We start from the raw sequence: 24,706 nt of genomic DNA on the forward strand, positions 1-24,706 counted from the left end.
CAGGAGAAGGAGCAGATTTGAGAGCAGATGTAGGTTGACTGGAGAAACAATTTTCAATTATACTAAAACTTGTTGGGGTATGTACTATTATTATTCCTGTCTTGCAGACTAGAAAACAGCCTAGGGAAATTAATGTACCCAAAGTTGCAACAGTAGTAATTAAACAATGAAGATTAAATTCCAGGAACCTGTGACCTTCTGGCACTGAGCTGAGTAGGGAGCCAGGTTTCCATTCAAAAACGGAACTGACCTGCTCAAGAATCAGTCAACAAGCTGACCTCTGAGGCCTCTCCCAAATTTATGATTAATAATACATTATTTGTTCATAGCACGAGTTTAAATAACTCTTGGAAATACATACCTATAAATGTTGTAATGCTTTGTATTAATAAAAAAAACATTACTTCTTATAAGTATGTAATGTCCAAGGGTTTTTCACTGAATAATCTAAAAAGCATGTCTTCTTATGTAACACATTTTATATCAAACAACCTATCATCCAACTGCATTTTAAACTGTGTCTTCCATATATCTCATAAAATTATAAAATTAAATATGGGAAAGGGTATGTCTGTTTTCTTAAAAATACATCATATATTTTATTCAAACTATATTCGACACTCCATTTTATAGGTGAAGAACTCAGCACATGTGTTAACCTACAGAGAGCTAGTCACTGGTAGCTGATCTGATCCTTAGCTTGTCAGATATTTGAGCTTGAACTTTGCCAGGATCCTACTTGCTAGTAAGTGTTATACACCTCAAAAGGGAAGTACTGATGAGGTAACCTATAGTGACATGTGACATAAACCCTGCTACATGTAGCATGCTGCATGAACCAGCCAAAGAATCTGGGGACATGTGTGGTTGGCAGCTGTGATATCTGCCAGTAAGGTGTCTGCGATGATCTTTGTCTCTTGGTGTTTACATCCTGGGAGAATAGCCTTTCCTCTTGTGTGAGCTAGACCTAGTGACTAACTTCAAGCAAGAAGAAGTTAGTGGTAAGAGCTCACTCTTGACCTAACAGCCAAGGAACTTAAACAAGCACCCTGAGTTAACTGAATTACCATAGATCAGTGACTATTCTGTGTCTCCCATTCCTACGCCTGCCTTTTTTTTTTTATTGCTCATTACTGTTTATTTTTTTTCCTTCTCATCATTTTAAATTGAGGTAACATTGGTGTACAACACTATATATGACTTAGGAGAATAGGTCATGTATCTTGCAACCTCCTCTAATGTATCTTGCAACACCACACCCACGACAGACCATCTCTCCCTTTTCAAAAAGGAACATCTGTAGTTATTTTGCCTGCCCACCACAGCATGTTGGGTATATGGGAGACAGATAATTTGTCTATTTAGTTTAAGAAGAACTCTACCCTAGATGCTATGCTTAAGAAAATACCCCTAGGGAAACTTTTCTCTACCTGGACTTGGTTTAGAGGATGAGAATCAGACTTTGAGCTGACAGTATAATGGAATGATATTGGCCTTCAAGGGTCTCACATATTTGGGGGAAATATATATATATATATATATATATATATATATATATATACCACATTTATACCATATCTACAAAAGTTACAGCAGAAGACAGCGCACCTGACACAGCAGAGATGCACATGATGAAGTGTGAGGAAAGTTGGTGGACCTTAATTCTGTGGAACAGAGAAGGAAATCAAATGCATAGACATTAGACTGAGTTCAAAAAAGGTAAGTGTGATTTTTGAATGGTTGGGAAGGGCATGAGTACAGGAGATGAAATTAGAGAGGTGGTGAGTCAAGAGGGGCCTAAAATGTTCTAGTATTTGGCAACATTCCAGGTTTCAAAAAGCTCCCGCATTGAAATCTGACAAAAGGATTAGGGAATGCAGGAAGATCCTTAAACAACGGAGCTTCCACAGCCATGGAAAAAATACCACATGCTTGATTATTATATTTATATGAAGATTAGTTATTTCCCTGGACTATAATAGGGAGAAGATTTGATTTCCTGTGGAGCCTAGGAGAGATGGAGGTCTACACGTGGAGGAGCGACTGACCCTCTCAAATCTTTCTCCCCAGCAAATGTCCCCAGAAGGCAACTGAAGAACTAGTGAGGGGCAAGCTACATGAGAGTGCTGGAGAGGACTTCAAAGCATGTAGATGGTGCACACTTTATCCTCCAGGGTGTATGAACAAACACACACACACACACACACACACACTTCCATAAACATACCACACAGTGTAAAACATTAAGGAATGCAGAAAGGAAGGCCATAATCTCAGTGCATAATACATGGCAAAAAATGCACATATGGTGTATTATATCATCTTTATATCAATGTACATTGAGAGTGATTTGTGTACACACATATGTATGGATAGATAGATTGCCCGTGCCCCACAGTACACAGAAGATGAAATATCTAACTCCATAGTGTGTATACACACACACACAAATATAGTCTTTCCATCACAATACTTGAATCCCATGACACCTCTTTTTCTCACAGCTATAGACAAGTAGAATCATTGAACCACTATTGCAATTCCCCAGCACAACTCTGGGAAACAGACACCTTGATTTTTTTCTGGTAGGAGCAAAAATGCCCATATTTTCATGAAAACATGTTTGTTATTGAAGTTAGCAGCCTGAATATAATGGGGAAATGAATGGGTGGTGAGCAGAAAAAGACAAAGCTGTTATTACTTCATTAATATTGCCTTGAACTGCATCTTCTGCTAAGTTAAATACTACTTTCCTTCGCAGCTGATTAACTAAGCTAGCATGCTACCATTTGTTTTCTGAAACATCCATATTAGAGATGCTAAGCTATTTCACTCACAATAAGAACTTGGCTTCAAAATACATCTTCAGTTGCTCTGACAGCAGGACCTTCATGCCAGAACCTGTGAGATTACAAGCTTCATTCCCATGTTAAACAACCATAGCTACTGAGGGATAATTTTTTTTAATTTAAATTTTATTTTTATATTCCCCATACAATTACAACCCCCTTACATTTACCCCAAGCCCTATTTTCCCCACCCCCACTCCCTATAGACAGTCTCTTGTTCATAGTTATTTGTTGATTTTGATATTTTCTTTCTTATAGTTATTCTTATTCCTGGTCCCTTATTTAAGTTTACTAGATTTCTGCTATGAGTGAGACCATCCGGTATTTTTCTTTTTCTTTCTGGCTTATTTCACTGAGCATGATCCCTTCCAGAGCCATCCATGTTGCTGCAAACTTCATTTGTTTATCTTTTTTGAATGCTGAGTAATATTCCATGGTGTATATGTACCACATCTTCTTGATCCAGTCATCTATTTTTGGGCATTTGGGTTGTTTCCAAAGCTTAGCTATTGTAAACAGTGCTGCTATAAACATAGGGGTGCAGGTGCTCTTTGGAATTGATGTTTCTGTGTCCTTTGGGTAAATACCTAGGAGTGGAATTGCTGGATCATATGGAAGCTCTATGTTTAGTAGGTCCAGAAATATCCACACAGCTCTCCATAGTGGTTGGAGCAGTTTGCACTCCCACCAGCAGTGCAGGAGAGTTCCTTTTTCTCCACACCCTCGCCAACATTTGTTGTTGCTAGTTTTTTTTAATATGTGCCATTCTCACTGGTGTAAGATGGTATCTCACTGTAGTTTTGATTTGCATTTCCCTGATTACAAGTGATGTTGAACATTTTTTTCATATGCCTGTTGGCCATTTGCATTTCTTCTTCAGAGAAGTTTCTTTTTAGCTCTTCTGCCCATTTTTTGACTGGATTATTTTCTTTGTTTTTGTTGAGTCCCATCAGCTCTTTGTACATTTTTGTGATCAGTCCTTTATCATTAGTGTTGTGTGCAAAAAATGTTCTCCCAGTCGGTGGGGTTTCTCTTTGTTTTTGTTATTGTCTACTGAGAGATAATTTGGGAACAGCCTAGTATTACTTTTGCCTAATTCCCATCTCCACACAATAAGTACACTTAGCTGTAGAGACACATTATAATTCCAATCCTGCCTATTCATCTCCCCATTAATTCTGCTTATCTCTCTGCACTCCTCACATCAATTTTAATTTGAACTTCATGGGAAGTGTGCTCCCTATACTTATGGCCCCAAAGCTAGGGTTGCCATATAAAACACTCAACACTGAGATAATGAGTTTTATATAAGCAATGGAAATGTTTTTATATATAAAATGGTCCACACATTTATCAAAAATATTCCTACTAAATAATTATTTGTTGTAGATCTGAAATTTAAATTTAATTGGGTATCCTTTTTTTTTTTTCTTAAATCTGGCACCCCTACCCAAAATGCAACTTTAATCCTACACAGAAATACAATTTCAATCCTATTCATAATGCTTCTTCTACAGTTGGGGCTTAGTTGAGAATATATGTCCCTCAATCAGTATACTGGGAGTCCAGAATGGGGGTAACAAGATAATATAATTTCCTTTGTAGAGAACATGGCATCTTCTGTTATGCTGGTGGAGGACTATGGGAAGAACTCAGAGTGGAAAAATTTGATCTAGATTATAATTCATCTGTACAATTTATCGATTAAGAATATTTCTTTCACTTCCATCAACCTTGTTTCTTCATATGTGCAATGAGAAAAAATACCTTGCTAGGTTTTTTGTAGACTTTCTTTGCTCTGCATCCCCGTGTCTTTGTTTCTTATTAGTGGTAATCTCACTGATGCACTAGTTCGAATATGGATAGTCCTTGAATGCAGCCTTAAGTAGTTCCTCAAATCTTATATCCTCATAGAATACTAAAATACAAGATCAATTTTTTCCAGATCAAAAATCCAGTCACTTAGATTTTGGTGATTTTCTATATCAAATGTTTAAGATTGCTGATAACTTGAAAGTAAAATGAGGTTACTCATGTGAAATCACCACCCAGCCCATTACAAAGTCATGTCAGAGACGGCAAATGTTAATTCCTTTTCCTCCACTTCTCATGAGTGCTTAAAAGCTTTATTAATAAACGGAATCCATCTTTTACATGCTTTCAACACAGTGTAGTCTTCTTCTTCAAGACAAATCTAAGGCAATAAAGTGAAAAAAGTCCTCCTGAGAATCGTGGGTACAGCAAACTATGGGGCAGCTTCACTGGACAAAGCTGATTTGCCTCTTTTCTCCCATGAAGGTGAGGAAAATTTGTTGGAAATATTAATTTCTAGTGGAAATATTAATGAAGGGAAACAGTCTGCATAATGAGTTGAAGATATAAAACATCTCTTTAGAACAAAAAACTGAAATGAAAACTCTAGATTTCATAGACATTACTGATTTTAGAGAGTGGATCCTGGAAACATAGATGATGTTCCCTAGAATGCCTGGAAAATGGCTCCCCTTCTACAAGATAACTCATTGGTCTGTATTTTCTAAGGTGAAAATTTATCACATAGTAAAGAAGAGGATATTAATGTTTAATTTCTCTTTTCTAGAGGAATCAGAGTGACAGGGCAAATCTAAAGGTAACTTCAAACAGCATGAGTCAAGAGTTCCCATCAGTGAAGCAACTCCCAGGAACAAGTTACAACAACCAACTCATTTTAATTAGCACTTAATACATGCCAAGTTTCAAGCTAATCTCTTTAAAAACTGATTGCATTCAACCCTAAGAGACTGGTAATTCCATCATCTGTTTTACACAGATTGGGAAATCCAGGATAAGAGATGATAAATCCCTCTCCTTAAGTAATACATATACTAAATGGTCAGTCAGAATTAAATAAAATCTGTCCCATTATGTTAAAGTGTCTCACTATGTAGTGGAGATCTCCTCCTTCAGAATCGTATTAGAAACTAGTAATCTGATCCATCCCAGACTACTACTCCTAATCAGATATCTAAATTTCTGTACAGGAATTCACCTTTTTAACAAGGTGACTACTGCCTGGAATAAGAGTTAAAAGTTACATTTGTTGTTTCCTGAATTATGCTATGCTATCCATTTAGGTTATTCCATTATTCTTAGTCTCTCAAAGCACAATTATGACATTAACAGAAAACATGGTCCTATAAGTGAGAATGAGCAATTCAGGAACTGTTCTGTAAGAAAATACCTAGTAAGTCAGGATCCTTTAGAATCACTGCCCCACTTCTAGGGATGTAGAGAATTCCTGAAGCTGCAAGCTACACCTTTGAGAGGTCCTCTTGTGCCACTTATTGCTTAAACAGGAGAAATCTCCAGAAATAATATTGGTGACTGGCCTAGAATTATCTAGAACTAAAGTACATCACCTGCATTTCATTGAGATTTTGGCTTATACGTTGTATGTAATCATTTAAGTAAAAGAAGTTAAGAAAACCACACATGGTTTAAATTCACTTTGAAATCATATTTCAACAAATATTTATTGAGTTCTTAAAATTATGCTAAGCATTAGGCTGGAGATGTAAGTTCTGTTTTCACAGAACATATTCTCTCATAGGGAGATGAATAATAAGAAATGCACAAATAAATCAGTTAAGAGAGTAATAAATGCTATGGAAGAAACAGAGGCTAATATGAATGAAATAGGAAATGCATAAAATAGGACGGTTAGGGGAAGTTTCTTGGGAGCTATATTTCTACTGCAGTCTTTACAATGAGAAGGAACCACGCATGAGTAGATGGTTAGTACTGACAGAACAGCTAGTGCAAAGGCCCTGAAGTATCAACAGAGGAATAGGTGAAAGCTGATGTAGAAACAAAGTGGGCTGGAAGGAGAATGTTAGGAAGTGAAAGCAGGGAAATAGACAATGCGGATAATGAAGGACTTTGCATGGCAGTATATGGTGCTATATTTCATTCCAAATCCTTTAAAAGTTTCATGGAGGGAAATAACATACTTTGTTTTATGTTTGAAATAAAAAGGTATATAGAATTCAAATTCAATTATAATGCAATTTACCTTTGGTACTAAATACAAAGGTTTTCAAACATTGACTCAGCCTGTTTGTTCTAACATCTTCCTTAGTTCACTTCCTCCTCTGTCCACAGAAATCCTACCCTTCCCTCAAGGATACATTCAAGGTCCACTGTGCCCACTGGCTTCGCTCATTGCATCTCACCCCCACCACTTCCCCAGGTGTTCTGCCCCTGTCTCTCTTTCTCTGTGTCTGCACAGGCTAAATGGAAATTCTATTTTATTATGCTCATAGTGTTGTTCAGAGAGCAAGCACTCGGTGAATATTTGAAGTAAAATCTTCAGTTTGGCCCATTAGCTGAGACTTTGCACGCAACGCCTTCAGGCAACATCTCCACAGAGCTACTGACAGAATAAGCTATTTAAGAGATCATTCCCCTACTTGAAACCTCTGAAGGCTTTCCTTCACAACAAGATAAAAGCATCCCTCTTTCAAAGGGTATATAGTGTCATCATAATCTGCCCTGATCTGACTGCCCAGTCACACCTTTACTCCCTTTAACACGTGTCAAGTGTCTCCAATTGCCCATGACTCCTGGCTGTCTCTTAAAACCCTGTGTTCTTCCATCTCTTATTTACCTGTGATTCCTTTTTCCTGTCCCTTGTGTTTCCTTCCTCCATCTCCCAAGTACAGGAATATTTTTATTCTTCCATGTAAAGAAGTCTCCAACTTTTCTAAAGACATGTGGGTGCGCCTTCCTCTCTGTTCCTTGCCCCAGGATTTGGCAGAGGACAGTCCCTAAAACTCTAGCTCTATGAAATAGGCTACTATAAAAAACAAAACAAACAAACAAAAAACTTCAGAAAACACTGCTTTCAAAGCCCTTCCTCTGAGTTTTATGAATGGCTAGAAGTTTCCTGGAACCTTTGAAATCATGCAGCAGAGGCACAGGACCTTGTGCTTCTTACATTTATGTGACTTCAAACCCTATTATGTGTGTGACTATGAGACACATATTAACATCCTGCAGGTCTGGGAAACCCTTATCTTGACTTTAGTAAAAAAAAGCAAATACATAAATTTCAACTAAAATTCTTTTGGCATTGAACTGCAAAAATAGGTTTACGAGTCTGTGCTCACACTGAATTGTGGATTATTGAAAGTCTGTCCTACTTGTCTTAGTGTTGCTGGCTTGGGTCCACTCATTCTGATTGGCTTGACTGTTGTGAGCCCACAAAGCTGATTCTCTGCTGATTGAGGTGACCAGCATCATCCTCACTTTGCTGCATTTTCAGATGTTCTATCTTACGTCCATTTTTCTCTCCTATTCTACACATTGATGTTGGCTTTTGAAGCAACTGACAAGGATAATTGTATATAAAAGTCTATTTGGTTTTTAAACTTCTTTAGGAATCAACAACTTTTTTGATAATATCATATCTATTCACTATCCACACAGAAATGCTCAATTTAGACATTTAGCAACTTTATGAAAATTATCATATTAATTAAGCAAAATGTGTGGTCCTACATTAGTTTTTAATGAGTGGCACTGATTTTTCCAATTGTTCACAACATTTTTTTTTCAGTATCTGAATCTAGTCTACAAATGTATTTATAGATGTCCATTTTCTTCTTTCTCAAATTTTTAATTAATATATCTGTATACATTCAAGTGTATCTCCTAGTTGGAGCCATTCCTGAAAAATCCCTGAAAGCTTTCAACCTCATCGAAATTTCTGACAGAGATTAGTTTTATTTGATTTAGCAGTCATGGCTATGTTTACAAACTTTTACTTCTAGACACTAAAGGTACAAATATGTGCCAATGAATAATATTAATCTCATATATATAATTAAGCCAAAATATTATCCTTCTATATGTGGCTAGGTAGTTTTGGGAACAATTAAATCAAATCAAAATATCCCTTAATTGAGAGAGAGAGAGAGAGAGAAGGAAGAAAGGAAGGAAAGAAGGAAAGAAAGGAAGGAAAGAAGGAAGGAAGGAAGGAAGGAAGGAAGGAAGGAAGGAAGGAAGGAAGGAAGGAAGGAAGGAAGGAAGGAAGGAAGGAAGGAAGGAAGGAAGGAAGGAAGGAAGGAAGGAAGGAAGGAAGGAAGGAAGGAAGAAAGAAAGAAAGAAAGAAAGAAAGAAAGAAAGAAAGAAAGAAAGAAAGAAAGAAAGAAAGAAAGAAAGAAAGAAAGAAAGAAAGAAAGAAAGAAAGAAAGAAAGAAAGAAAGAAAGAAAGACTCAAAGGTGTTTTTGGTTAAGAGCTAAATTATTAGTACTTATAGTGAGACCTGTATTAAAAGGTTGTAGCATAAACAGAGGAGTGGTCATATTACTGAAGAGAAAAATAAATGAGAAAACAAGATTTTTAAGCAGAGATGGAAAGATGGCGAGATGATTCAACCCACCACTGTACTTAGCAAAGGAAGTAAATGTGTAAGGCCTTTACACCAATGGTTTCCATAGTAGAGTCACTGAACTAATACCCCCAATACAAAAATAATCACAAAGAAACCAAAAAATGGGGCCTCCCCGATAGCACAGCAGTTGAACGCTGGGCTGCGAAGCTGCCCGCAGCCTCTGCAGTGCCTGTTCAATCCCCGGCTGCCTGCGAGGGTCCCAAATGGCTCGCAGACCTCTCCTGCTGTGCCCGCTGCTCCCTGAGGCAGTGTGTTTCATCAGTCTGCCTGCTCTGTTCCCCACTCTAGCTCTGGTGAATTCTCTCACCCTCCCACACTTCTGACTATACCCAGTACTTGTATAAATAAATAAATAAATCTTAAAAAAAATAAATCACAAAATTAAATACAACTTCTGTAGATTATCTTACATGAGAGAATGCAGTGATTTGCCAATGAGAGACATTCTGTACACATAGCAGTTATCTGAATGAATGTAAAGCTACAAAGTGGCATCTGGCTCTTTTCATTTTCTTGTAGGTTGAATAAGATGAATTATCATCCAAACTCTTATGACTCATATATTTGAAGAACATTACTTTCAAACCTCAGAACTGGATCAAAAACTGCATGGGCACTTCAAACATTGGATTGCCAGAGTACAACCTTTTTGAGTAATCATGAATCACTCACTGTGTGACATGCCCAACAGCGAGTCACCAGAAAAATTCAAGAATTCTGGGTAAGGCAGATTTAGGTTCAAATCCTGTAATTGCCAACCCTTGCTCTTTGGATGAAATACTTCAACTAAGTAGACCTCAGTTTTGTCATTTATAAGGTAAGTATAAATACTTAACTACCTTATGCTCTTGTTTAGATTCAATGAGATTATGTACATTTTTGTGGCACATACTGAATATTAAATGATGCCAGATTATATTTCTCTGACATCTAATTTCTAATGTGCTTTATCTTTTTAATTTTCTTTTTATTTATATTTTTACATGATTGTTCCTTTTTTAAATTTTTATTTATTTCTTTATTATTTATATATTTTTACATCATTGTTTATTTTTAAACAATGTTTGCTTTCTAACCTACCCCCCCCACACAGGTGTAATCCTCAAAGAATTTCCTTCACCAATGCACCCATGTACTATCACCACAGTCCTCTGTGCTTATCCCTCCCTCCCTCTTATCCCTCTAATGTGTTTTAATATGGCAAAGGATATATAAGAAAAATGAAGCAAATAATCTTATTGCACACCCTCTATAAACACACATGCAGATAAAGTAATCTGTAAATTACCATTTGATTGTATAAGAAAACAAGATATACTCAAATGAACAAGCAGTTTTCTGTTTCAAATTAAGTATAACACAGAACTTCCTGCTTAAAGAAAGAAAATTCTCACTTCTGCATCTCTAATGCCAATTTCCAAATTTGGACACACACATGAATCTAACATATGAATCTGTTAGATTTAAGAGAACACACACCAATTCATTCATAATAAGCAGGGTAACTTTAAAAAACATTTCAAATTTACATCATCCAGAAATAATTAGAAGCTGATTAACTCTCAGGAAATTATCTTTAGTGTTTACTAAAACATTCAAAACACTTTTTTTAAATAAGAGGGGATGAAGAGATAATTGCTATAAGGTAAAGTTTGAAGTAATAACCCTATCAATTCTAGATCTATACACATGTTTTACACTAAGGAAATTGAATATAAGACATTTTTAATCCTCTACTTGTAGAAAATTTTCCTTCCTTCCCTCCCTCCTTCCTCACTTCCCCTCTTCCTTTCTTTTTTTAACTTCAAAGTATGGATTTATCATAGAATAACTTTTTCAGTCTTTAGTTAAGAATTTGATTTGTCCCAAGGCCTCTAAATCCTTTGACTAAAATAAAGGTCAGAGTTTACTCAATCAGATTTGCATAAATATGTTATCATAAAACAATCTCAAATTATAAAAAAGATATGTAAATGGCAGAATTCAATTTATTTTTCCAAATGGGAATGGATGAAATTTGCAAGAAAGATCAATACAATCTTCACTTCTCTCTAAAATTTTCAAATATATTTGCAAATGCCATTATACATGCTTTTTATAAAAATGTTTTTGATGTCTAGAGCATCAAATACATCAGGACACTGTCAAAGAGATAGCTGGGTAACAAAGAGTTCAAATGGATATAATGAGATCTATTCCATGATTGAGCATTTGAAACAGTGTCCACATGTTTCTCAGATGAGAAATCCCTCTTCAAGATCAACGTATTTTTCTAAACTTGACCAGTGACATGCTATTTGACCATATGTGTCATTTGGATAATTCGTTGAATTTCTTACACAACTCAGTGAGAAGTTGTACTTACAAGTCTATCTCTTGATCTGTTTTCCTAGAAAGGGAAAATTTGAACATCTGACCTTAGAAATCTCAATTATTCCTCATGCCTGCATGATTGAGTAGGTTAAATCATTAATTCAGGAAACATCAGTTTAATATAAACTAATTTTAAACTTTTTTTTTAGAAACACAACTTTGTGTTTTAATGTACCTTCAAATTTCTGCCTGAATTTTATCAGTTAACTTAATATTTTTAAAACTACTATTACAGAGAAGTATTTATTGTTGAAATTTCCATCTTGCAATTCAAGACGAAATTAGCATTATCCAAAACAAGAATGATGGAAGTAGAGAAGAAAGATATTCTAGAACGCATTAAAACAGAACTGGCCCTGAGCACTTGTAGGCACTCTAATAAACTGACAAGATTAAATTTATAGAGATTATGCCTACGATTCTGCTTCTCAGATGAATTTATACTTAGAGATATCATATTACTGGGATGATGACCCATATGGCTTCTAAAATCACAAATTAAATCTGAATTATTTCCCAAAGCAGTAATAAAATTTTTACATATTCAGTTAGCGCAAACTGTGGGTTGAACATTGTCTAGAATTAATGAGATCAATAGAAACAGTTTATTTACTAAGTCTATAAACCTATTCACCATTCCAAACTAACCTTCATGAGTTGCTTTTATCTGCATACTAAGAATTCCCTTTAACTCTGACTTGTTGCCCCTTCCCGTCTCCAAGGGCATTATCTGTTGCTGGCATCAACTATTCAAACACTGAGAACTCATTCCTTACAAAGTTTATAGTAATTTGGCTCTGATTTTTCCAAGATACACAGTCTTATTCTTGAGGATCAAATAGATGACCTACACAATAACATAGTTTTTTCCCCTATTGGTGACTGAATTAATTAAATGGTTTAACACAGACCTCTTAATATATATGTTGCTTCCATAGTAAATTGTTAAGGTGCCAAGACCACTGGAAGCCCTCAGAGAAAGCCGTTAGGATGGTGACTGGTCCATTTCCTTTAATGGTGATAATTAACATTGCTGTAACAATTTCAGTCTTCTAGAGCTGTGCGTACATTATATGTGGGGTACATAGCTACTTCAGCACCAACCAATAGGCATGTGGTATTTCCCATAACTGTGATCATTCTACTGCATAACTTCTGATGCCTCTATTCTCAAAGCCAATGGTTGCTATAGTTTAATGGGACAAATATCTCTAATCAGTAAACCAGGGACCCAATAGTCTCAAAGTGACTTGATTCTCAGAACTTCATGTTATAAATCTAGCCATCATCAGTAAATGAGGAAAGCAAAATATCCTTCTCAACAAACAAGTATGCTGCATGACCATGCATATAATTTTCTGTACTTCTTCCTCTTTAGGTCACAACTTGTTCTAGGACTCTCAAAATGACTATTCAGTCCTCCCTGGTGGCACAAGGGGTTAGGAAGCAACCTATGATGCTATTGGCAGCCACTGCAGCATGAGTTTGATCCCTGGCCAGGGAGTTACCCATATGGCGCAGCTGACCTCTCCCGTCTCGCCCGCTGCTCCCCTCAGCAGTGTATTTTAGTCGATCTGCCTGTTCTGCTCCCCACTCTGTCTCTGGTGAATCTTCTCATCCCACCGTGCCTCTGACCTGCACCCCAGTTCTTGTATGCAAAAAATAAATAAATCTTTAAAAAAATGACTATTCATGGAATCCATTTAAAGAGATATTCTTTTTTCACTTTCTTTCTCATCTACTTTACAATCCATTATTCTTCATTTGAATATTAACCTGAATTTTATTGTCCTTGTAGATCATACTACCTATCTAGGAAAATCCCAAATCTGTAAGAATTGAGCTATCTGCTTTTTCTATGATAAAATGTCCAGATAATGACTATCACACTAATGAGCAGAATCACAAAACAGGCAAGATCAATTCTAGTATAAGTATGCAGTCACTAATCTCTATTTAGCTTCTCAAAATGTCTAGCAATACAACTACCAGACTGGTATTTTCTTTGATATATCAAAGACACAGAGGGCTTAATTAAACACCTCCCCTGTTCTCTTCCAGCATTTTTCAGTAAATGGGTCTACTTTGGCCTAAATATACATAATATAACCCTGTAGTTATCCTTGATAATCTCCCTTTTCTAAACATCAACATCAAATCCTCTCAAATACTTGATGACATCATGTCCTAAATATCAATTTCTTCTATCCTTCAGCAATCCACTTTAATGTGATGTTCATGTTTGATCTCACCTGGAGTAGATTTGAGAACTTGAAATTTTATAATCATTAGTTTTATAATCTGTAAGTTTACTCGACTGTAAGCCCCATTGAATCAGTTTTGTCTATCTTTACTCATTATTTTATCTCTAGGATTTTGAATTTTTTCTTTGTTTACAGTGAGTACTTGATAAATACTTCCTGAATGAATGGGCAAATTAATACATTTACATATATTATCACAGTAGATATATGCAAGAATGAGGCAAATTTATTCATATTAACATCATATAAAAGACAAATACTAAGTTCAACAAGAGCCAAATAAGTAGACAATAAATTTGGATGCAAAATCACTCAGTTTTACTAACTCTAACTCCTTTGTATCTCTACATTTTAGTACCATGATGCATATCAACCTTACATGATATTTTCTTTTTCATTTTACTCATAGCTTAAACTTAGAAAGCTATGTCTAATTGTTATGTGATTATCTATGAATACAGAAAATAACATCCATGGAAGACATTCTAATGCTTTTTAAAACATGCCATTCCCTGCAAATACATTCAAAAGAGTTGTTTTGATTTTGTAAATAGAAATGTTTATGTATCTCATACTTCAAATTAAAATGGAAACCAAAATGTACTTAAAGTAGTCATCAAGCAAAAGGAAAAGGAGTAAGAGCAGAAAAGAACAAAAACAGACATTTTTAAACCATCACCATTATTTTCTATTATTTTTGAGTGCCATCTTGCAGATATTGTGCTAACAATTTGTATTTGCAATACAATAGGAACTATTATTATCCCTATTTTACAGGTAAGAAAATGGAGAATTATAGCAATCAAAGCCAAGAGACAAATACAGCTTCTGTATTATTCCAGGGCTGTACTTAACATTAAATTGCCTTCCCAATAAGTAGTTAAGTCTTTCATTTTGAGCCATCAGTTAGTGAAAAATCAACAAAAACATTTTTTTTGTGGCTAATAGCATCTGATAATGGGACATTTCAATTATAATCAGAAGGAAGGAAACACTACACACATTATTATCAAAGTTAGCTTTTTCCCCAGATATATAAGAAGCAAGTTTTTAGTCTTACCCATGAATTCAATCCCCAAGTGGTCTGCTACACCGAAGTCAGCATTAAAGGAAGGGAAACAGAAAAAGAGAAAAAGATTAGAAAAAAATCCACATGGAAATCAATGTTTACAAGGCTGATCTTCCAAAGCGAAAAATGATTCTTAATTTTAACCTTGATGTTTGCTTGAAGAAGATAATACAGATTGCCAACAATTAGGGGTACTCTGAACATACATTGATTAGTATTTCCCAAAGCCTCTGAGCTATAGCCTGGAATTTTAGATGGAATAATATTGCATCAATTACTAATTATACTAAACATACATTTAGCCAAAAAGGAAAAAAAAAAGGGTAAAATAAACTGTTCACACAAAGAATATATAATACTGAGTTAATTTCAGATATTTTCTGTAGAATAATTATTAAACATACATGTATTTGGACCTCAATGTTAAGAATAAGTAAGCAGATAACTTCTGCATGATGGGCCTTAAGTAGATGCTCTTCAATTTGGCAAAAAAAGGAATGATGTTGGATTTTTTCCTTTTATTTGTAAGATGAGAAAACTGTTTCATCTAAAAATCTTATAGATACCCCAAAAGCCGACACAGAACTAGGGCATAAATCTGACTCTTGAGTCCTATGACTACAAAACTTGACACTGCTTCCCAGCAAACATGAGTGACAGATGTGTCCACATCTGTTTTCTGTTCTAAGTACATATCACCAGTCAACCACTTTGACCCATTAGCTGCAAAAACCAGTGATAAACTGGGCCTGGTTATTCTGGGCGTTCAACCTTAGAATTCATTTATTTAAATAGTGTTTTCTTTTAGTCATTCAATTATTCACTCATTCAGTTTTTATTTATTTATTTATTTTTTTGTGGGACCCTTGCCGGCGGCCGGGGAACGAAATAGCGCTGCAGAGGCTGCGGGCAGCCCAGCAGCCCAGCGCTCAACCACTGCGCCACCAGGGGAGGCCCCAGTTTTTAAATTCACTGCATTCTTTAACGATAGTTTCGGTAGCAGTAATATTTTTCTTAAATGAGAATAAATGTCAAAAATGTATTACATAATAGTATTTGTTTCTAAGACTAATTACTGAGCTTTTTAAAATTTCTCTATTGAGCAAAGAAGCTTTATTTTTAGAAAATATGCATTTACTTATCTTGAATACCTTTTTTATTTGTATATAATTCATTTATACATTTTCTTATTATTTGTATATAATTCTTATTTGTATATAATTCATTTATACATTTTATTTGGGTTAAATACATGTTACATAAAATATGTCATTTTGGGCCGCCCCGGTGGCTCAGTGGTTGAGCGCTGGATTGCGAAGCTGCCCACAGCCTCTGCAGCGCCGGTTCGATCCCCGGCTGCTCCCCGGCCAACAGAGGAGGGTCCCACATGGCACGCAGACCTCTCCTGCTTCTCGCTGCTCCCCTCAGCAGTGTACTTCGGTCCTTCTGCCTGCTCTGCTCCCCGCTCTGGCTCTGGTGAATTCTCTCACCCTCCTGTGCTTCTGACTGTACCCAGTGCTTGTATAAATAAATAAATAAATAAATCTTTAAAAAAATAAAAAAAATAAAATATGTCATTTTAATCATTTTCAGTATATAATTCAGTGGCATTATTTGCATTCACAATGTTGTGCAACTATAACTTCTCTATTTCCAAAACTTTGCCATCATTCCGAATTCTGCTCAGCAGCAATTCCTTCTTTTTTCTCCTTCCCCATTCATGGTGACCTGACACATATTCTTCCGTTCTTTCATTAAGATGTTAAATACTGGATAATTATTGAAGCTTTAAAGATACTGTTAGACTTTGTTTCATACAGAAGGGTCAATGGAAATTCATAACAAGCACGACAGATAAAAAAATCAATTTTGTCAACTGAGTCATACAAAGAACACAAAACATACTATCAATCGTCATCCTTCACCAGGTATTTCTGGGGATCTCCAGAACTGCATGAAAACATCAAGAGGGATGTTTTCATCATTTAATCATTCATTTATTCATTCACTCAACAGCTATGTGCCATGAACTGCAGAGATAATGGGATGGAAGAAAGGTCCATTGCTTTAGCAAAAGTAGCTTCATATTCCCTCTGGCATATGTTAGAGCATCATTTACATCTTTGGGACAGTTTAATTAACTATTACATGTAAAGATTGCAATTCTTTTGGCATATACATACCTTTTGTCTATATAACAGTGGCTTACATTTACTGAGCACTAAGTATGTACCTGGAACTGCTTCAAGGTCTGTCTCACAGAAACAAAAGTTGCCATTATCCTCATTCCTCAGATAGAAAACAGAGGCACAGAGAGGTGAAGAAACATTCCCCAGATTACGCTGCTGCTAAGTGGTTAAAAAAAAAAACAAATCAGCCTAAGCAGCTAGACTCTTAACCACTGGTCTACATATGCCCTCCCTGTGAAGGAAAAAACTAATTTTTACCAAATTATCAGTAGTGAGATATTCAGGGAGGAGTTACTTAATCCACTTAAGAGAATAAATTGTTTTCAAGTATCCTCAGGCACTGTAGAAGCACCAGTTATTTACTTGCTCACCCTGAATTTATTGAAGTGTAAATATTAGCTTGGTGGGGGGGTCCCCTTTCCCTATAGAACTAAAGTGGAAAACTGGGCCTCCCCTGGTGGCGCAGTGGTTGAGCGCTGGGTTGCGAGGATGCCCACAGCCTCTGTAGCGCCAGTTCGCTCCCCGGCTACCAGCGAGGGTCCCACAAAAAAACAAACAAACAAACAAACAAACAAAAAAAAAACACAAAGAACTAATTAATATTAATATTAATATTAAATTGCTATTTCTTTACTGGTTACTAGGGAAATTTTTTCATAATGAAACTGGCCTCATGTAGTTATTTGTTTGTATATACAGCAAGGGATATATAGTTTTCTTTGAATATGTGTCAAACATTGAATCAGTTATCTTAAAACTTGCAATATACTTAATGAGAGTCAGCAGGTCACCACGTAAACTACAGACCTAAAACATTCTTTTTTTAATGATTGATTTATTTATGCATAGAAGAACTGGGGTGTAGGCCAGAGGTGCAGTGGGTGAGAGGATTCACCAGAGGTGGAGGGGGGGAGCACAGCAGGTGGATTTATTAAAATACACTGCTAAGGGGAAGCAGTGTTTGAGATAGGAGAGGTCTGTTGAACCATATGTATAATATGAATGTATATGTGCCATAAGTTATGAATGCAAATCTGATTCTAAATTCCATGTTCCTGCATTAAATTATGCTTCTTAATTAAATAGGTAATTTTATTGTTATTATCACATTTATATTTGAACTTAAAAATTATATATGCTCATGAAGAGTTTGGAAAGTAAACAATCATATTAATAAAAGGAACTTGAAACCTTTCTTACTACCTCCTGAAAGCAATTCCCTTAATTTTTTGTCTAGTCCACTGTAGTCTTCCTTTTGTACATGTAAAATAAGTCAATTTTACACAAAATCACCCCGCATTACATTCCTAAATCAGAGGGCTCTCTGTGGCCATTTCAGCCTTATAATCCCAATCCCCCTTCTAACCTCCATCACATCAGAACTGACAACATTTCTGTTGTTGAGAATAAGCCCTGACATTATTACTGTGGCCAGTCTCACACCAGACAGCTCATCAATCACAGAAAAGCAAAACCACTTTCTCAGAAAAACACACTCCCTCCTGGGTCCCAGAGGAGCAAGCACATTCTTCTTTGCCTGGGTCTTGTTATAAAACATGAACTCTTTCCTTTTCTTCTCAAAAGTCCTATCACTGATTCTTGTTGAACAGACACCACTATATCACATTGTCTTCTCTTCTAAGTAAGAAGGTTTATTTGTATTAAAGGAGGAGAAGCAGGCAGCAATGGAGACTCTGCCACTTATTTATGCAGTACAAAGTAAAGATGAACCTTCTGCTGCATAAAATGAAAAATCAAAACAGGGTTGCAGCTGAGAGTTGTGAGTGACCATTTACTTAGGCGGAGTCTCAAAAATGAGTCTTGCCTATTTAGCTTGCAGAATTTTCCAGTGAAGACATCTTGGAATATTAGGCTTAACTCTGATTCCATGTTTATAATCAGCGATTAAAGAAATGAATAAGAGTTACCATTGTATAGGAAAAGGTCTTCACTCAAATACATTTTTATTTTATAATTAATGATAATACATTTGTATAGGTGAGTATACTTGGATTTCTACTGCTGCAACTCCTAATAATTCTCCCAGAATTTTTCATATTTTGTTGATTTTCCTCAAGTTCTCATATTTTCTCACTTGGCACTTCTACATACATCATTTCAAATAATTTTTAAAAATTAGGCTGTAAAGTAGTGCTACTGAGCCCCAATTTAATAGTGAAAGAAAATAAACTTGAAAAGTTAAAGTTCATATTTGTAGATTTCCAGACTCTTAAGGTAGAAAAGTTTATTAAATCCCAGGAGTAAAGGTAGTGTTTCTTTTGCTCACTGACTTATTACTCCAGCCTATCATAGAGTCTGACATTTTGGAAGTACTCAATAAATATTTATTGAATGAATAAAATGCCATATGAGTCAGCCCTTTTGCCCACTGCATGAGATATTTGCATTCCTTCAAAGACTATTCAGTTGGTTTTCTGTCACCTCTGATTTTTTAAAGATTCCAAAGAACATGACACCTGTGGTGGTAATTCTTTAAACATTGAACAAACAATATCCACAGATGTTTCTAGAAAACTTCTTCAAATTAAAATGCATTTAATTCCTCCTTTGTGAGTCTTCCTTACTGGTGTACAAAAATTTCCAGATTATTACTGAATAGATCCAATATATGTATGTCTTAGATTATAACTGATTAGATAAACTGGAATCTTCTCCCTGGCCCCTTCTTCAATTCCTCTGGTCCTTTTCAAATATAGGTGACAGTAAATGGTTTTTGAATGTTTTTCATAATTCCTCCAATTTTCTTTCTTACTGAAGATACATTTTCATGAATTTTTTTAAACATAAATTATATTTATAAACCATAATGCTTCTTCCCAGGCTATATTTGCTACTGTAGGCTTAAGAGTTTCTAGGTACTTTCAATAGGTTTCCATTAAAACACACACATATAAAACAACAGACAGACAGACAGATACACACACACACACATACACACAAACTCCATATTTGAAGTTTCACAGTTTATTTGTGAATCACATGCAGGGGAGAAAAGAGATAGTCTTTAATTTTGCTGCTCTATACCCTCAGATAATTGAGCCTTTTTCACTCAGGTGATTACTCACATAAGAAGTTCTTATTTTAATGTCTTTTTTGGGGGGTGGGCTGGAGTGGGTAGAAAGCATTGCTAGCCACAAGAGTTGCAGAGAAAAACCTTCCCAAGACTTTCATCCATAGCCACCCATGGCAGCCATGCTTCTCCTTCCTGTGCTCATTCCCTGCCTTTCTTCCACATACAAATCAAGCTATGACACTCTTTTTTTTTTTTTTTTCAGATCTTATAAATCTTTCACCTTTTACAAATTGAGTTCTATTTATGAACTAAATGGCAGTACTTTGACACAACATGTTTTCTGTCTTCTGAGAGCTCCACATCCTTGCATGAGCTGCTTCTTCTTGCTCATCTCTTTAGACTCAGCTCAAACAACTCCCAGGAGGTGCCCTCTTTACTAACACTTTTTTTTTTTTTTTGTCTAGTAATCTTACCTTCTTCCATATAGGTGTCCTGTCTACCAGGCAATAACTGTTCAAAGTATTTTTGTTGACTGAATACAGTTGGATAAATAATGATTACCTGAATCAATCAATTCATTTTTTAATTACACTTATTTATGGTGTCTAGTATATAGCTATGCTCTTATGGTATATAAGATCCTGCAACTGGGAAGAAAATGTGGCAACCTTATGATTTGTATTGTTGTATGTTTCATTGCTTCATTCTGACAATTTAACATATTACAAATTGGGTGAACATCTCAATTTTATATTTAACAGTATGTTTTTTTTTAATAAAAAGCACTAGCATAGGGATATTTTCATAGCTTATGATCCTTATGCTGGATATTTCTGTTACAAAATTTAAAAGTCACATCAATTTATACTTATAAACCCCTGAACACCTGGGAATACTTGATAATGAGCACAACAGACAACATACTTGGGCTCACTAATGGATTAATTTATTACTTTTACAGCCTAACAATGTAGCAATAGGATGAAACTTTTTCCCTCTAAATGTATAATCATCTGAGACTGTTATTTGTGTCATTTAAATGCAAAGAATAATTCTTCTTTTGCTACCTGCTTCCTAAATCCATTAAGTAGTTAATAACATAAGGACTAATGCAAGCTTCCTTTATTTAATAGAAATAAAGAAATGGAAATTAAATTGGTAGAGCCTTCTCCCAATAATGAATTCCCTCAGAGTGGCTGGATTATTCTTAGTAGTGTAAAAAAAAACAAGGAAGGCTCTTTCATTAAAATAATGGAAGAAATCATTATCTAATTTTTCCTATAATTAGCTGGGGACTCAATGGAATCCAGGTACTTAGAAGTTCTAACCCTCATCCTCCCACTATTTTCTTTTACAGTCTTGACACTTTCCATATGTATTTTCTAGATATTTGAATGGAAACAATCCATTCTGGTCTTCCTATTAATGAGATATCCTTTTCAAGATGTTGTGCAGATGTCAGAAGTTGAGTATGAATTAATTTAAAAATTCTGATTTACATCACTCAGGCATCAGCAAGGCAAACACAATAGAGGCTCTAACATTCTTCTTGGAAATGGTCATACACAAATGGCATACATGAGAATGTATATAAATGTTTCCTCTTTAGACATCCTCATAGCATCCTTTCTAAGGATAGTATTTTACACATGGGGAAGATGAGATTCAGAGAGTTGGATTAATTATTCAAGACAGTCAGCATCTTGTTCATTAAATCATGTTGTGGTCACCCACAGAAAAACTCACTCTTGTCTAGCATGTCATGAAAATTGAACATTAGGGATCCAGCTCAGTCTGTTCCTCCCACACTACCTCCACATTCTCTTCCCAATCCCAATATTTCAATTGCTCCTGTGCACTTTGGTGACATGTATTCATTTACAGCAATCACTTCAATTGATGCCAGTTCTAAAAAGCATTTTTTTCCCACATAATGTCTCCAACAGAAATTCTTTTTCATGGAATATTTTCTGTATATTATGTGCATTTATTATATTATCTAGTACATTATATAAAATATAGAAACATAAGTTTCATTACATTCTAATATGGTAGCTGTCTTTTTATTTGCCTAACTTCTCCCATATGACTATAAGCAAGTTAATAAAAAGACCACGCTTAAATTGTCTTTATGTTACAGATTCCAGAGTTCTTGGCACAGAGAAAGCATTAAAGTAAATTAAAGAAAACGAAAGAGCAGCATGGATTTTTGAACTTCCGTTCAATGTGGTTTCTGTTGCCGGTAGCTCCTTCTATCCTGCATCACTTCCTTTATTGCTTCAGGTAAAGCAGATCTCAGTAATAAAAACTAAAGTTTTTCAGTTGCAAATCCCTTGTTCCAGAATGAATCAAAGTATAAAATAATAGATTAGATAAGCAAAGTTCACACTCCCTCTGCAGATTATGTCAAGGAAAGAAAGGGAGGAGAGCCAAAATGCGTAGGTGGTGAACTGCAGAAATAAAAATGAACATTGCTGTTGTCAGACCATGCAGGTCTTACCACACCCAGTGCCCCAACTAGGGGAAGTGAATGAGAGTTCCCCAACAGGGCCACTTTGTGCTACGCAAGCACTGTCCCTGAAGGCAGCAAGACCACAAAACACCCCATGCCCACTGTGCTCCAAACCTCAGCTTTAAACTGAAAAATATAATGTCTGGAGTCTAGAGACATGGGTCTCAGATATGCCAAGGACAGAAGCAGGTAAGCCTCACTAAGTCCCCATGCACCTGATAGGCACAGTCATTGAGAGCCTGACATATGAGTTATGATGTTGGGAAGACTATAGGATGTAACAATGAGCTCTGTGGACAAACATGACAGTAATTGGGACATCTCAGCAGATGCCAGGATGGATAGGCAAGGGTACAGGGGATTTAACCAACCTACAACTTCTGCCTTCTCCTACCTGAAACTATACCTGGGCCCTGTGTAAGTCACGCCTCTTCCCAGAACTTTGATACAAACTGTAAGGAACAGGAGTTAATGAATTGTGATTACATTTTTCTTTAATCCAATGCAATGGAAATTAAAATAGGAAAAAAAAGAAATTCAAATAATAGAAATAATAATACAGATTAAATTTAGGACGTCTTAATCTACATAGGCACTCCTCTACACACATTACATGTCTATTTCACTAAAAACCAACATAAATTTTATATAGTAGATGTTGGTTCCATTCCCTTGTTAGAGATTAAAATGACACATATAGAGGTTTAACTAGTTTCCTCAAATCTCGACTAGCAGGGTTGGAATTCAGATGGTTCAGTGCCTTTTGGAAGTAGAGGGTACATTTCTTCATCCTAGACTAAGAATTTTTTTAGGACACAGGCCATGTCTTCAACATTTTTGTTTCCCAGTCCTCAGTCCAACTATTTGATTGCTAGAAACTCAAGCAAACTCAATACAGCTGGATTCAGAGACTGTATTTTGAGTTCACTGAATTGAAAGAACCGAGTTTTTTTTTTTTTCAATTATTCTAGTAGCTTCATAAGGCTCCATAATTATGTTATAAAGCTCTTGCTATCCTGTCTGTGGTACTTTGTTATGGAAAACCTAGCAAATTAATATGCAGGTGAAACCTCCCCTTACCGGAGCTTTACATTCTAGAGTAGGGAGAGAAATAGGCAATGACCAGAGATATTCTATTTCTTAATGTCTTCATCTGTTAAAGAAATAAACTGCAACACTAATGATAAAGGACTGATCACAAAAAATCTACAAAGAGCTGATGAGACTCAACAACAACAAAGAAAATAATCCAGTCAAAAAATGGGCAGAAGAGCTAAAAAGAAACTTCTCCAAAGAGGAAATGCAAATGGCCAACAGGCATATGAAAAAATATACAACATCACTTGCAACCAGGGAAATGCAAATCAAAACTACAATGAGATACTATCTTACACCAGTAAGAATGGCACATATTGAAAAAACTAGCAACAACAAATGTTGGCGAGGTTGTGGGAAAAAAGGAACTCTCCTGCACTGCTGGTGGGAGTGAAAACTGGTCAAACCACTATGGAGAGCTGTGTGGAGATTTCTTGACCTATTAAACATAGAGCTTCCATATGATCCAGCAATCCCACTCCAGGTATTTACCCAAAGGACACAGAAACATTAATTCCAAAGGGCACCTGCACGCCTATGTTTACAGCAGCGCTATTTACAATAGCTAAGCTATGGAAACAACCCAAATGCCCAAAAATAGATGACTGGATCAAGAAGATGTGGTACATATACACAATGGAATATTACGCAGCAATCGAAAAAGATAAACACATTCAGTTTGCAGCAACATGGATGGAGCTGGAAGGGATCATGCTCGGCAAAATAAGTCAGAAAGAAAAAGAAAAATACTGGATGGTCTCATTTGTAGCAGGAATTTAGAAAACCTAAATAAGAGACCAGGCAAAAGACTAATCAATACAAAGTAAAAATCAAAATCAGGGCCTCCCCGGTGGCGCAGCGGTTGAGCGCTGGGTTGTGAAACTGCG

The 24,706-nt window shown here is 35.9% G+C and overlaps 1 protein-coding gene across 7 annotated transcripts in view; it reads right to left on the minus strand.

Moving 5' to 3' along the window:
* Positions 1–24,706, minus strand: part of NRG3 (neuregulin 3) — a gene marked incomplete at both ends in the record, with an annotated part of 925,662 nt that overhangs the window by 107,650 nt on the left and 793,306 nt on the right. For 4 of the 7 annotated variants that reach the window (XM_084246397.1, XM_084246400.1, XM_084246396.1 and 1 more), the window contains one exon: positions 14,981–15,007. In XM_084246397.1, the coding sequence (XP_084102523.1) occupies positions 14,981–15,007 (27 nt within the window). The remainder of the gene's footprint in view (positions 1–14,980; positions 15,008–24,706) is intronic. The other 3 variants (XM_084246398.1, XM_084246402.1, XM_084246401.1) reach the window with 1 other exon arrangement.

The sequence above is a fragment of the Talpa europaea genome (genome assembly GCF_964194135.1).
Source record: "Talpa europaea genome assembly, chromosome: 10".
Lineage (NCBI taxonomy): Eukaryota > Metazoa > Chordata > Mammalia > Eulipotyphla > Talpidae > Talpa > Talpa europaea.